A 13172-nucleotide genomic window follows, 5' to 3' on the forward strand; every position below is an offset into this window, starting at 1 on the left:
CTACCAGGTTCTAAGAACAGGCTGGGAGGCAGGGAGAAATAACCCTCCCACCATGTAAGAAGGAATTTTAGAAATTTCTAAAAATCAGAGCCGCCCCACCCTGCTTACCAGCAGTGGAGGGGTTTCAGTGGTGCTGGCTGAATGCCTCCTCTGAAGGGGCCTGTACTGGGTGGGGGGCTCACGGAATACCAGAGGGAGAGGCAGAGTCTATCCTGGGGGGGAACCCCGAAGTTCCTGTGTCTGTTCCCAGCACCCCAAGGGAGTATTTTTCTAACTACATATTTTACTTCAGAGCCTAGGTGCCTCTGATCTGTAACCTGACACAGACCATGCATGACCTGAGTGGATGCGCCTGGCACTGCGAGTCCGGGGCAGGAGCAGGGGCATAGGCTGGGCTCGGAAATGCGCCACTTGCCCAGATCCGGGTTGGAGATGGCTGGTTTGAGTGGGGTGGTGCCTTGTGGATGATTGCTGGGTTGAGCAAAAGAAGGGACTCGGACACCCTGTTTTTCTGTTTCATTTCCAAATCCCGGAGTGTCTTTTAGCCTGCGATGGCAATAACACCTTTATTAACCTCGTAGCTTCTCCTAGTGCTGCCAAGTGCCTTCCTTCTCCAATTACTGTAGATAGATTCTCCCTTGAGAAGCTTCACACTCCTCTGTCCAGCATGGCCAGGGCACTCAGATGCTCCACGGAACCCCCTCTCTTCTTCCCCATCCCCCCATCTCCTTCTCTGGGAAGCCCTCCTTGAATGACTCTCAGTGATGGCTCAGGGCCATCGCTCCCCACCTCCAGCACTGGAGTCCAGGTCTCTGGCTGCTTCCTTGTCTTCGGGACGTGCCCAGCTCTCCTGCTGGCCTGGGAGCTCCGAGGGCAGGGTCTGGGCCTCCTCTCCCTTGGGCTCTGCACGTGTTGGGCCCCTATCCTCCAGGCGTGTCAGAATAGGTCAGCTAGAGCCAGTGACAGACACAGTCAGGCCCAGAGCATCTTGCTCCCCGAGGCCCAGCCCAGGCATGGGAGGGGATAAAAGTCTTGTGCTGGGGCCTCAGGGCAGGAACTCACATACCTCGATTATCCTCTGTCTGCAGCCGTGTGACCTTCCGTCTCTACCATGTCTCCCTCGTCATGCCAGGCCTGGAGGGGCTTCAGTGCTCACTCAGCCTGTTCTGCTCACCTGGGGGGCCGTGGAGGTGGCAGCAGGGGCAGCTTCAGCAGCAGGAGCTTTAGTTCCTTTGGGGGCTGCAGAGGACCCTCTCGTGGGAGGGCTTGGGGATCAGGGGGAAGACCATGGGTGCAGTGTGGGGAGGGCCGTGGTGGGCCCGGGCTTTCCCTGTGCCCTCTGGGGGGCATCCGGGAAGTGACCATCAACAATAGTCTGCTGACCCCATTGAAGATTGAGATCGACCCCCAGTTCCAGGCGGTGAGGACTCAGGAGACCCAAGAGATCAGAACCCTCAACAACCAGTTTGCTTCCTTCATTGACAAGGTGAGGGTCCACTCGGCTAAGCCCCTCTCTCGGCCTCCCTCGGAGGAACTGTTCTCCATGGATTTGGGAATGGGGAAGTCTGCTCTGCTACCACTTTTCTCATCACTTCTGCAGCAAAGAAGTCCTTCCTGTGGTCTAACTGCAGGCTCTCTGATTATGCTGAGGCCCCGCTGTTCTATGGTTGGGGCTCAGGAACGGAGAACAGCTGATCAGCAGTAGACCCTCCCCTGTTAGCCATCCCCATCATTTTGACGTGCTCAGAGTCTCCTGGGAGGGCCCGAGGCTGCCCCTGCCCAGGCTGGATTGGGAGGTAGGGGAACGGTGGGCTGACTGGAGGGCCCCTGAGGCTTTCCTCGCCAGAGCCTGTGGCCAGGGAGCCCCACGGGAGCCTCAGGGAGCCTCTGCTTGGGCGGCAGGTTCGCTTCCTGGAACAGCAGAACAAGGTCCTGGAGACCAAGTGGGAGCTGCTGCAGCAGGAGGGGGTGAGTGACAGCCCCCCGGACCTGGAGTCTTTCTTTGAGGGCTACCTGGCCCAGCTCAGGTGGCAACTGGAGCAGCTCCAGAGCGAGCGAAGGGCTGTGGATGCCGAGCTGAAGTTCTGCCAGGACCAGGAGGAGGAGTATAAGGCCAAGTAGGCAAACCCTAGTGCCCCATGGGCCCCGGGTGGGGTCTGGGAGGGTTTGGGTCGGGGCTGGCAGTTGGAGGGCCTCCCACGTGCTGAGCTCCCAGAGACATAGGACTGGCCTCCCCTCTTCATCCCATTCCCTCTGATTCTCAGAGTGCCCCACCTGTGGCAGGTAAGGAGGCCCCACAGTCCCTGATGCCCAGGTCTGGAGAGCCTCGGTTCCAACAGACCCAGCTCCGAGGGCCATGTTTTGGGTCAGGGCTGGGAGGGGCTTCTTTAAACAATGGCTCAGCAGGTTTTTCCTCGATAAATTCCTGTTGAGCAGGCTGTGGGCTGAAGTGACTCAGATGTTCTCTGGTCCCTGTGGTGGAAGGGAATCCATTTAGTGGGACCATCCCCAGGCGTGTGGCATGATTCACAGCTGGGCTGTGTTTCTGGGTTCCCCACCTAGGTCACCTGGTGGCGTGAAGAGAGCCGTGGACTAACAGGAGGCTTGGGTTTGGTGACTGCGAGCAGGGGAAGCAGTGTGGCCTTTTACCTTTGCCAGCCTCAGCGGCATGGGAGGTGGAGTGGGTCCTGGAAAGAGCCCAGGAGACCTGGTTTTAGATCTGCTTGGGCCACCTAATTATCGATGACTTGGGCAAGCCATGTACTCTCTCTGACAAAAGCCAAAACGCCTGCTTCACATGACGATCGTGAGCAGCGAGTGAGAAAAGGTGTTGGAATGTGCCTTATAGACGTGAAGGAAAGTGGCCTTGGCAACCTCATGTGGTTAAGTGGACGTGAGCTGAAGGAGTGGAGATGGACGTAGCCAGGATGTGACAATGACTTCCTGATGGGAAAGGCCGAGGAGGGGGCTGGTTATGTGTCCTGCTTGGGAGCGTCTAATGGCGGCAAGGGGGGCCTTTTCAGGGAGGTCATGCTCGGAGGAGGGGCATGGGCTCTGATCTCACCACCTCAGGCAGCGTCCTTCTGTACTTATTTTGACAGGTATGAGGAGGAGGCCCACAAGCATGCCACGGCTGAGAATGACTTTGTGGTCCTAAAAAAGGTGAGGGTGGGGGGTCAGCTGCTTCACTGGGATCCTGAGCACCCACCATGCACAAAGCCCAGTTCTGGGCTGGGACGGTGGGAGGTGGGAGACCCTAATGCAGCACATGATACCACACTGCCTGCAGGGGGCCCCCAGAGAAATGGGACTCCTATGTAGACACAGTGACCCCAGAGCAAGATCTGACGGAAGGACCCCATGATGAGCTCCGGGTGTCACTGTGGGAGAGGGTGGGGAGGGAGTGGAAGATGCAGAACTGGTTGAGAGTAATCAGGGAAGGCTTCCTGAAGGTGGTGTGTGCCAGTGTCAGGCAAAAGGGAGAGCAGAGCAAGGGGGGCTGGAGGAGGAATGGGTCTCTGGGGATAGCCATGGGTGAGTATTGAATAGTGTGTGAGCAGAACTCCTGAGCCAGAGTGGGACCCACAAACAGAAGTGGGAGTACATGGTTTCTGTCTTCCTGACCCCAGGATGTGGATGGGGTTTTCCTGAGCAAGATGGAGCTGGAAGGCAAGCTGGAGTCTCTGCAAGAGTACATCTGCTTCTTGAGGCAACTCTATGAAGAAGTGAGGATCTGCAGGGCGGTCTGCTGAGGGCCGGCGGGAGTGAGGGGAGGGGACAGGGCAAGCAGGCTCCCTGGCTACAGTGGGAGTGGCCAGGAGGTGACGCCTGGTTAGGGTGACTTAGATCCAGTCATTCAGTCATTTGACAAGCAAACATCGAGAATGTACCATGTGGATTGGTGGGTACTGGAGATACACTAGGGAATAACCAGACAAAAATCATGACGCTTGCTTTCTGTTGGGAAACAGACAGTAAACAATAGATCTAGTAAAGAAGTAAATTGTATAATATGTTAGAAGGTGACCAATGCTATGGCAAACAGGAAAAATGCTATGGCAAACAGGGAGAGGGGGCTTAGGAATGTGGGTGGGAGGTAGGGCAGGTGGTAATTTCAAATAGGGTGGTCAGAGTGCCTTATTTAGAAGATAAAGTTTGAGCAAAAATTGGAAGGAGGTGAGGAAGTTACCCAAGCAGATGGGACCAGAGCTTCCAGGCAGAGGGAAGGGCCCCCAGTGCTGGTATCTTTATGGAAGTAAGGAGGCCATGGGGGTCGGAGCAGGAGAAGGAGAGCAAAGGGGTGTGATAAGCAGTCAGAGGAGTGATGGGAACCAGGTGATTTCGAGCTTGCAGGACATTTACCTTTCATGTCCATGCTGCAAGGGGCATTAGACACCACCTCCTACAACCCTCATTTTCAGATGAGGAGACAGCGGGGAGCAGGGCATGCCCAACCACCCAGCGGAATGAGGGCTGCCCCCTGATGGAGTTCACGGGCAGGAAGTCAGGCATCCTGCCCCCCTGCCTGGGGCTCCAGGGGGAAAGGGAGAGGGGGCAGGTAGACACTGAGTCAGTCTTCCCAGCAGGAGCTGGGCCAACTCCAGACCCAGGCCAGTGACACATCCGTGGTGCTGTCCATGAACAACAACCGAGGCTTGGACTTCAGCGACATCATCGCGGAGGTCCGTGCCCGGTACGAGGAGATCTCCCAGAGCAGCAAAGCAGAGGCGGAGATGCTGTACCAGACCAAGGTGCCGGAGCTGGGGGGCAGCACTGGGCGGGAAAAGGCTGGGTCTCCCTGCCCACACCCCACAGGGGTCGTCCAACTCGGTCCCCTTGAGGCAGTTCTGATAACCTCCCCGGAGCTCCAGGGCTGGGTGGCATGGCCACTTCCCCTCTCCAGGAAGGGGGCAGTGCAGGGAAACCGTGGGAGACCAGTCTGGACTGTTGCAAGCTCATCCTGCCGTGTCCTGGCTTCAGCGTTTAACTCGCATTCCAAGTGAGGACGTGAGGAGGCACAGAACTGGGGACATGGTGTTTCTCATGGTCTTGAGGTCGGAGGTGAGGGTCCTCTTAACCAATGGTGTCACCTCTGTCCCCTTCAGTACCAGGAGCTTCAGGCGTCTGCCCGGCTTCATGGAGACAGCATGAAGGAAACCAAAGTCCAGATCTCTCAGCTGCAGCAGGCGAGTCAGAGGCTGCAGAGTCAGATCGAGAACCTCAAGAAGCAGGTAAGGCTCCCAGAGCTCCCCAGCTCTTCCTTTGTACTACCTTTGTGCCAGGGTCATTGCTGGCTTTGTGTGCAGGTTTGATAACTAGCTGGAGCTTTGGATACTTTGTGTGGAGAGAACCTCAAGCCCCATTTTGGAGGAATTTGGCCTCCCTCCTATGACTTCAAGCCTGTGTGTGTTCTGTGCTGAACAACTCCAGGGGGCGCTGCTCACCTGCCTTCCATGGCCAAGCGTACATCTTGCTTTTGGCTCCTTGGGGAGAGGGTCGATCCATCTTTCTTGTCTTATATTCTTGTCTTTCCTTACTCTTATTCCTCAAGCCCAGCGGAGACCCTAGGGCCAGGTGCTGACTTTTCTGAGTCCCGTGTTAGGGAGGGTGAGAGCCAGGTGAGATGGGGGGGGGAGTGAACCTTCCTTAGGCAGGTCTTTGTGCAGGTTGGAGGTGATGCTGTTGGGGCCTGGCATGGGATGGAGTGGGGAGAGGAGGAGGGAGAGGATGGTAAGGGCAGGGGGGTGGTTCCTTGCTGGTCCTGGAGCCCTCACTTCTAGATGTGAAGGACTGCAGACTCTTCAGCTTTCAAGTCTCTTTGCACTCACTTTCCCCAAACCCAAAGAATCGGTCTTGGGATCGGCAGGCGGTTGAGAGCTGAGACTAGAGTCTCAGGCGGTTTCCTCAGGCATTTCAGCTTGACCCCCAGGGCGCTCCCATGGCCCGTCCTCTCCCAAGCCGGGGCCCTCCTGGGAAAGCCCTTGGAGCCCCATTCCGAAGCTGGGACTCAGTCTCCACCCATCCCTGCCTGCTGTCCTTTGGAATGTGATGTGGGACCGAGATGAAGGTGACCAGGTCTTATTATCCAACGTGCTGCCACAGTGTTTTTGCCCATAAATTTGAATTCCTTGCTTTGGAATTCCCTGGGGTGGCGGTTAAAATGCAGATTCCTGGGCCTCTGTCAGACTCAGGCAATCAGCCTCTCAGGGTGGAGCCCAGAAGCCTACTTTCTGAGCTCCGTTCAGCCAGGCGATTGTGAGCGTGCAGTCTCAGCCCAGCGGCCAGCACTTACGAGGGCTACCACGTCCCCAGAGCTGGGAGCCACAGCTCTGGCATACATGCTTTTCCTGCAAGAATCCCTCTTGGGAACACAGCCTCCCGCTTACTCCTCCTTTTCCTGCACAAACATGATGGACCGGACTCCCCTGTGCCAGGTCCCGGCAGAGCCCCGTGGGCTGGAAGCAGGGGACCAGCTAGCAGCTAGCTGTCCTGGGTTAGGGACCCAGCTCTCCCTTCACTGCCTTTCTGAACCTCATTTTCTTCATCTGTAGACTGGAGATGATGTTGTCCATCCACAGGGTGCTTGTGTATAGAACAGAATAGAATAATGAGGCTAGAATGGGGGTAGAATAATGAGAGCCCTTAGGGAATGCCTTTCCTGATCCTGCGGGTCAGTCAGCTGGATGGCCAATTAGATGGGGATGTTGCCCTCCTGGGAGTTTTCTGTCTGATCAGAGAGGTAAGTACAGAGAGTGTATTTCTCAAACCAAAAATTGGGGCCTGTGGTTTGATATACTTTTTTTTTTTTTAAAGATTTTATTTATTTATTTGACAGAGAGAGACACAGTGAGAGAGGGAACACAAGCAGGGGGAGTGGGAGAGGGAGAAGCAGGCTTCCCGCAGAGCCAGGAGCCGACATGGGGCTCGATCCCAGGACCCCGGGATCACGACCTGAGCTGAAGGCAGACGCTTAACTACTGAGCCACCCAGGCGCCCCTGATATACTTTAATAAGAGGACAAAGTATTGGAAGAGGTGCTAAGGGATGAGGTTCCTGTGGCTGCTGTAACAAAGTACCACAAACTTGGAACTTGAAACACCAGCCCATGTGTTCTCTCAGTTCTGGAGGCTGGAAGTATGGAATAGGGGGTTGGCAGGTGCGCTCCCTCAGAATCCTTCCTTGCCTTTCCCTAGCTTCTGGTGGCCCTGAGAATCCTTGGCATTCCTTGTCTTATGGCTGTATCACTCCATCCGTGCTTCCATTGTCACGTGGCATCATCCTTGTGTATCTATTGCTGTGTTCTGTCATCTTTTTCTAGGGACACCACTCATGGGATTTAAGGCTCATTCTATATACAGTATGATATCATCTTGAGATCCTTAACGAATGACATCTGCAAAGACCCTATTTCCAAATAAGATCACAGTCTGAAGTTCTAGGTGGACATGATGTTTTTGGGGACACTAGTCAACCCACTCCGGGAGTTAAGGAAGCAGAAGAGGAGATGCTTTCCCTTAGAATGAGAGGAACGGGGTGGGAGGGGGATGGACATGGATAATTTTGAGCTCCTAAGATTGTGGTCTACCCTGGGCTTTAAGCTCTAGCCATCGTAGGTTTCTTGGGAGGCTGTGCTGGACTTGCAGTCACTTTCTCCCTCATTTCTATACCCTTTCCAGAATGCCAGCCTGCAGACCACCATCACTGATGCCGAGCAGCGTGGGGAGCTGGCCCTCAAGGATGCTCGGGCCAAACTGGATGAGCTGGAGGCCGCCCTGAGAGCGGCCAAGCAGGACCTGGCCCGGATGCTGCGCAAGTACCAGGAGCTGATGAGCACGAAGCTGGCTCTGGACGTGGAGATCGCCACCTACCGCAGGCTGCTGGAGGTTGAGGAGAGCAGGTGGGGACCTGGGAACATGGGAGAGGTGGGAGAGGAGGATGGACCGCCACCAAGGTGTTCTCCTTGCTGAGGGGGATTCTGAGACTTCCTAGCACTCTGAGCCACGGAGGGCAACCCATCCTGCTGGGAGGGATTTAAAATCGGGACTGTGGATTTGATCTGCTGAGAGGCTAAAATACCCGGGGATGCATTCCTTGCAGCCTTTCTGAGCATTTCCTCTTTTCCTTTCTCTGCCAGGATGTCTGGGGGGTGCACCAGCCAGGTCGCTATCTGTAAGTATCAGGGGGCTGGGGGAGAGCGGTCCCTGTGGGGAGCCGAGGACTCTGCAGGGACCCTGCTACATTTCTTGGCAGCCGTGGGTGGAGGCAGCACCGTTGTGTCTGGAGGAGTTAGCGGTGGCCTGGGGAGCACTTGTGGACTCGGAGGCGGGAAAGGCAGCTTTGGGTCCAGCTGCTCCAGCGTCGTGACCGGAGGCTCCAACGTCATCCTGGGCTCTGGGCAGGGCACTGTTTTGGGCTCCTGCTCTGTGTCCGGCTCCGGCTCTGGCTGCCACACCATCCTGAAAAAGACGGTGGAGTCAAGTCTGAAGACGTCCGTCACATACTGAGTGACCTGGCAGCCACTTGCTCCCCGTGCCTTCCTGAGCCCTCTCAGCCCTGCTCCCACCTCCACCACCCACCTCCCTGCACGGCCAGCTCCGTGTCCATTGCCCACAGCCTGAGCCAGCCCACAGGCGACTCAGCAAAAGTCAATAAAAATCATGCCTGCCGCTGTTCTGAGTGTGTGCCCAGACTGGCCTTGCTCCGCAGACGGGTTTGTGTCTCATTTGCCTGCTGTCCGCCCCAGGCCCACCGTGCCCTGTCCTCCGGCCAACCAGCCTCATCCTCTCCTCTCTGCAGCCCTCAGGCGGAGCTGGGTAACCCCTGGTGGGCTTGGCCAGCCAAGTACTGTCCTTTGTGGGGAGAGGAGAGGCCTGAGGCCCACTCACCAGAGCCTGGGGGCTGGAACGAAGGGCCACCACCCTAGTCCTCCTCACCTGCCTCTGGACCTCCATCTCTCTAGCTCTCCTATGAAATGAAGCAGCACCCATTTCTCCCTGAGGGGGTCTCCCTTTCTCTCTCCTCTCTCCCACTCTTTCCCTCCCACAAATTTTATTGAGGCACCGTGGCAGGACTGGGCTACACTTGCAAGCAAGATCAACCCCATCCTGCCCTCCTAATGGACTCAGTGTCTCTCTTTTTAAAAAAGTAAGCTCTATGCCCAGTGTGGGGCTCAAACTCATGACCCCGAGATCAAGAGTTGCATGCTCTATAGGCCGAGCCAGCCAGGTGCCCCTGGGTTCAGTGTCTCTCCGACCCCTTCAGTTTCTGGGTTCTCCAGCATAACCCCTCCCACCCATGAGAGCCAGATCTTCCTTCTGGAGCCTGTGGTTACCAGGCTCAGAGGCCAGTCTCCTGTGGCTAATTCAGACAGCCTGTGTTGGGATATGGGGGTTTGTGGGGGGGGGGCTTGTTTGTGTCCTATTCCTTCTTCTAGTGCTCTCCCACTGATGCCCTGGCTCCAGCTCCATCCAGGGTAGCAAGCTGGGTCTTGTCATGTCAGCCCCACCACCTCTCTGAGCTTTAACCTGGCCCCTCTCCAGGGGTGCTCCCAGCAGGTTAATAATTCAGCACTGATGCCAAGCAATAGCTTTAAATGCAGGTTCCAAGGGTATTTAGAGGGGAGGCTGAAGGGCAGAGATGAAGGTTCCCTGTGGCACTGTGCAGCTTCTCGGCCACTCTTTCCAGCAATTCAGCTCTGCCCCAGTCTTGCATCTCACCCAGCAAAACAGAAGTGGTGCTACTGCTCAGCCCACTCTTCCCAGAAGGCAAATTCATGGAATATCTATTACTGTTTGGGAATATCCAATGGACATCTCACCCCTCATCCCAATCAGCTCATCAGGGGGCTCCTTCCAGCCCTCTGCTCTGCTCCCTGGGATGTCCTCCCCCACCTCCATTTCCACCAATGTTTCAGTATCTCTTCTAGCTTGTTCCCTGGTAAAATAACTGTACTCCAGACCGAAGACAGCCCCTCATTCCTGCTCCTTGTTCTTCTCACGTGTGCACCAGATTTTTCTCCTCCTGGAAACCTTCCCTAATTCTCCAAGTCTGAATGTGCTGGACCCTTTCTGTCCCTGGCACAGCCTGGCTACACCTGTTGCTGTCCTTGGCTCTGTCCCTCTCTGGTTCTGGTCTGGGATCCAGCTTTCCTATTAGCCTGGGACCAATGGGCACTTTCTTCTCCTGCACCCAGGATGGGGATCAGCTGCTCAGCTTGTGCAGGGGGGCTCTGAAGAGCACTTGGGACTGGAACTCTGCCCATCCTCTTACCTCTTGACTCTCACCCCATCACTGGGCCTGTCTGACCATGAGGCTGGAAACTTCTCCTTCCCTCTTCTGCAGGAAGTTCTGCAGGAAGCCAGGAGCATGGGCATCGGGGCCAGTTGCTAGGTGGGTGAGGAGGGCCACGTTTTCCTCCCCGCCCCCCACCCCCCAGCAGCCCATCGGCTCCTGCACTGCTCCTCCTGTCTTCCCCCTCCCATGTGGCTCAACCCCAAACTCCATGGTCTAGGCCACAGGAGGTCATGCCATTCACCCCCAGCTTTAAGGGGAGGTCAGCCTTTTTCTCAGACCCAAGGATCTCTCCATCAAAAGTATCCGAGAAGGAGGCTTTTCGGCCTTCTGTAAGGATTCCCAGGATTCCTGGGCTTGCATCCCAGCTCTGCCACTTACTAACAGTGTGACTTTGACCAAGCTATGTAACCTCCCCAGTTTCCTCATCTGTGAGGACAGATTAATAATAATGCTGACCTCACAGGGCTGTGTGGAGGTGGTGCCATTCAGGGTCCCAGCAGGAGACAAAATTTACCTGAGAAAGTTCAGTTAAATGGACTTCAATGCCAGAAGCACCTAAGGGAAGTCAGAAAGGATGGAGGGGCCAGAGGCCAGCGGAGCTGGAGGGGCCAACCTCTGGTTTGTCCAGGGCTAAGCGGTTTTCCAGGACGTGGGCCTCTCAGTGGAAACAGGGAGAACCAGGACGAGGAGGTCGCCTGTGCAGAGCTGAAAGACAAGAGGAAAAAGTGAGTGACAGATGGAAGAATCTGTAACCATGGAGGACAGCAGGGAGGAAGCCGGGCAGAAATACCTGCCCTCCATTCCACCCTCTCACATCTCCTGCCTGTGCCCCCCAGCCTTGGCTGACCCGTGAAGCCAGAGAGCAAGGGAGCAGCCTACAGGGGTCTAGGAGGAGGGTGACTGATCTGGGGTGGGAAGGAGGCGGTGGAGTCCACCCAGCGTGGACATGAGATGCACTATTGCACTGAAAGTGTCTGCCCCATAGTAAGTGCTGAGTAAATGGTGACTGTAATAATCATCACGATTAGGTGAGGAAGTCCTACCCCTGTGGGAGGGCTCGCAAGGGCAGTGACTGTCGTCTTCACCCCGTATCTTTGCTATGGCTCCGTACCCAGCCTGGCCTGGGTTGGGTGCTGTTGGGTGCTCTGCAGACACCATCTGTCCGCCCCCACCCAAGCCATCTTGCCTTGTCCCTCCTGCAGCAGACTGCCATCCCCTCGGCTCTTGTGTCCTGATGCAGAGGGGGATGCCAGGCAGGTGAAAGTCTCCAGACACAGAAGCCCTTGGTTGGAGACGCAGCGGAGGGGAGGAAACTGTTCATCCAAAACCACAGAAAGAAAGTCTGACCTTGGGTGTTCTGCCTGAAAGCAGAGAGTCAGGGCCTAAGGAGGCAGGGTGGCTCCCCCACTCTGTCTGGGCTGAGACCCCGGAGCCCCTGCCTGGCTGGGAGGGAGCCTGTCTCCAAGCAGTAACTTGGGCAGAGTGAACCTGGCAACCTGTGTGGCTGTCTGTCACCAACCCACAAAGCCCGGGAGAGAGAGCCCGGTCAACACGTGTGGCTGTCATTCCTGGGGAAGGCTGGAGTGTGTGTAGTCGACTCTCCTCCCACTTGCCCGGCTGCCCTGACTCAGAGGGCTGACATCACTCCCTTCCCCAGAAGTCCCACTCACGACGGTCTCCCCTTTCCACACACCTGCGGGAAGCGATAAAGGGAGGCTGAGAAAGTGAGCACAGCCTCAGGGACAGGAGACAAGGGTCAGTGGGAAGTGACGGCTCAGTCCTGGCTCAGTCCTAGAATCACAGGCCAGTGCTTTTGGATAGGGCTCCCCTTTCAAAAAGGCAGAGGCAAAGGAGGTCCAGGGGGGTTGAGAGCAGCCCAAGGACACACAGCTCAGTGGGGGTTCACCTCCTGGCCTGGCTTGCCCAAATGCCTTGTATCCTAGCTCCCAGCAGAAAGGAAGATCCCCTTCTGGGTGTTAAGGGACTAGTTCTGCGAGTGCCCCTCACCCGATCCCTCGTGGGCGTTAGGTTCAACATCTGTAGCAACGGGGAGCCCCTTACAGCCTTTCGTAGTGGCCCCGGGAAAGAGTCCCACAGCCTCCTCTGGGTCTGGAGTGGGTTTGCTCTCTGCCTGCCTTCCTCCGGCTGTGGGAATGGGCCGCTGTCCTCTCCTTTGGGATCCTGGGGCGACAAGTGGCCAGAGTCCCCAGAGTCCCAACTCCGCTGTGGAAGGAGTGTGGCAAGGGGCTGTTGTGGCTCCTTCCCTCGGGCAAGTCTCTCTTGCCTCTCTGGGCCCATTTTCCAGTTTTCCAGCTGAAAGCTCAAGTGGGCGAGGAGGGCCAATCTCCAAAGTCACCTCGGCAACACTCCCTCAGTCCTAACATTTCACTAACATCTCACATCTCCAAGTCTTCCTTTGGGGCTGTGCTTGGTCCCAGGAGCCTGAGGTGGGTGGGGGGGCACGGAGGGGGCTGTGTGAAGTGATCAAGGAGCCCCTGGCCTTTCTAAATCAAGCATCAGGCTCCTTGGGGGCTGGGAAGACGGGAATGTTGGGGTGCTCCCTGGGGTTCTTGGGGCCTTTGCTGAACACAGTCTTAGACGTGTACTTGTGTCTAATCAGAATGGGATGTGTCCTCCACCCACCTGCAGCCCCCTCTAAAGTGGCTGGGCCCTTCTGGGGATGCTCTGCTGCGGGACAGAGGGCTGGGGGGGAGGGCTCTCAGGTGATAGTCAAAGCGCCCTGTTTCTCTTCAGTCCCCAGCCAAGTGTGCTTTGCGCCATGCATCTCCGTGACCTCGGCGCAATGCCTGAGGAGCCCAGGCCTTTCCACCTTCTCCCCAAGTGCCCCGGCCCCACGGTTGGGCCGAGACCCTCTTTCT

The 13172-nt window shown here is 56.5% G+C and overlaps 1 protein-coding gene across 1 annotated transcript; it reads left to right on the top strand.

The window, feature by feature from the left end:
• Nucleotides 1-1111: 1111 nt before the first annotated feature.
• KRT78 (keratin 78) lies at nucleotides 1112-8516 on the top strand. The gene is made up of 9 exons (XM_035002013.1): nucleotides 1112-1486; nucleotides 1903-2117; nucleotides 3102-3162; nucleotides 3630-3725; nucleotides 4587-4751; nucleotides 5106-5231; nucleotides 7677-7897; nucleotides 8135-8169; nucleotides 8251-8516. The coding sequence occupies exons 1-9, from the start codon at nucleotides 1112-1114 to the stop codon at nucleotides 8502-8504; spliced, it is 1548 nt and encodes a 515-aa protein (XP_034857904.1). The 3' UTR covers nucleotides 8505-8516.
• The last annotated feature ends 4656 nt before the right edge of the window (nucleotides 8517-13172 follow it).

This window comes from Mirounga leonina, unplaced genomic scaffold (genome assembly GCF_011800145.1).
Source record: "Mirounga leonina isolate KUSES-001 unplaced genomic scaffold, KU_Mleo_1.0 Mir_126, whole genome shotgun sequence".
NCBI lineage: Eukaryota > Metazoa > Chordata > Mammalia > Carnivora > Phocidae > Mirounga > Mirounga leonina.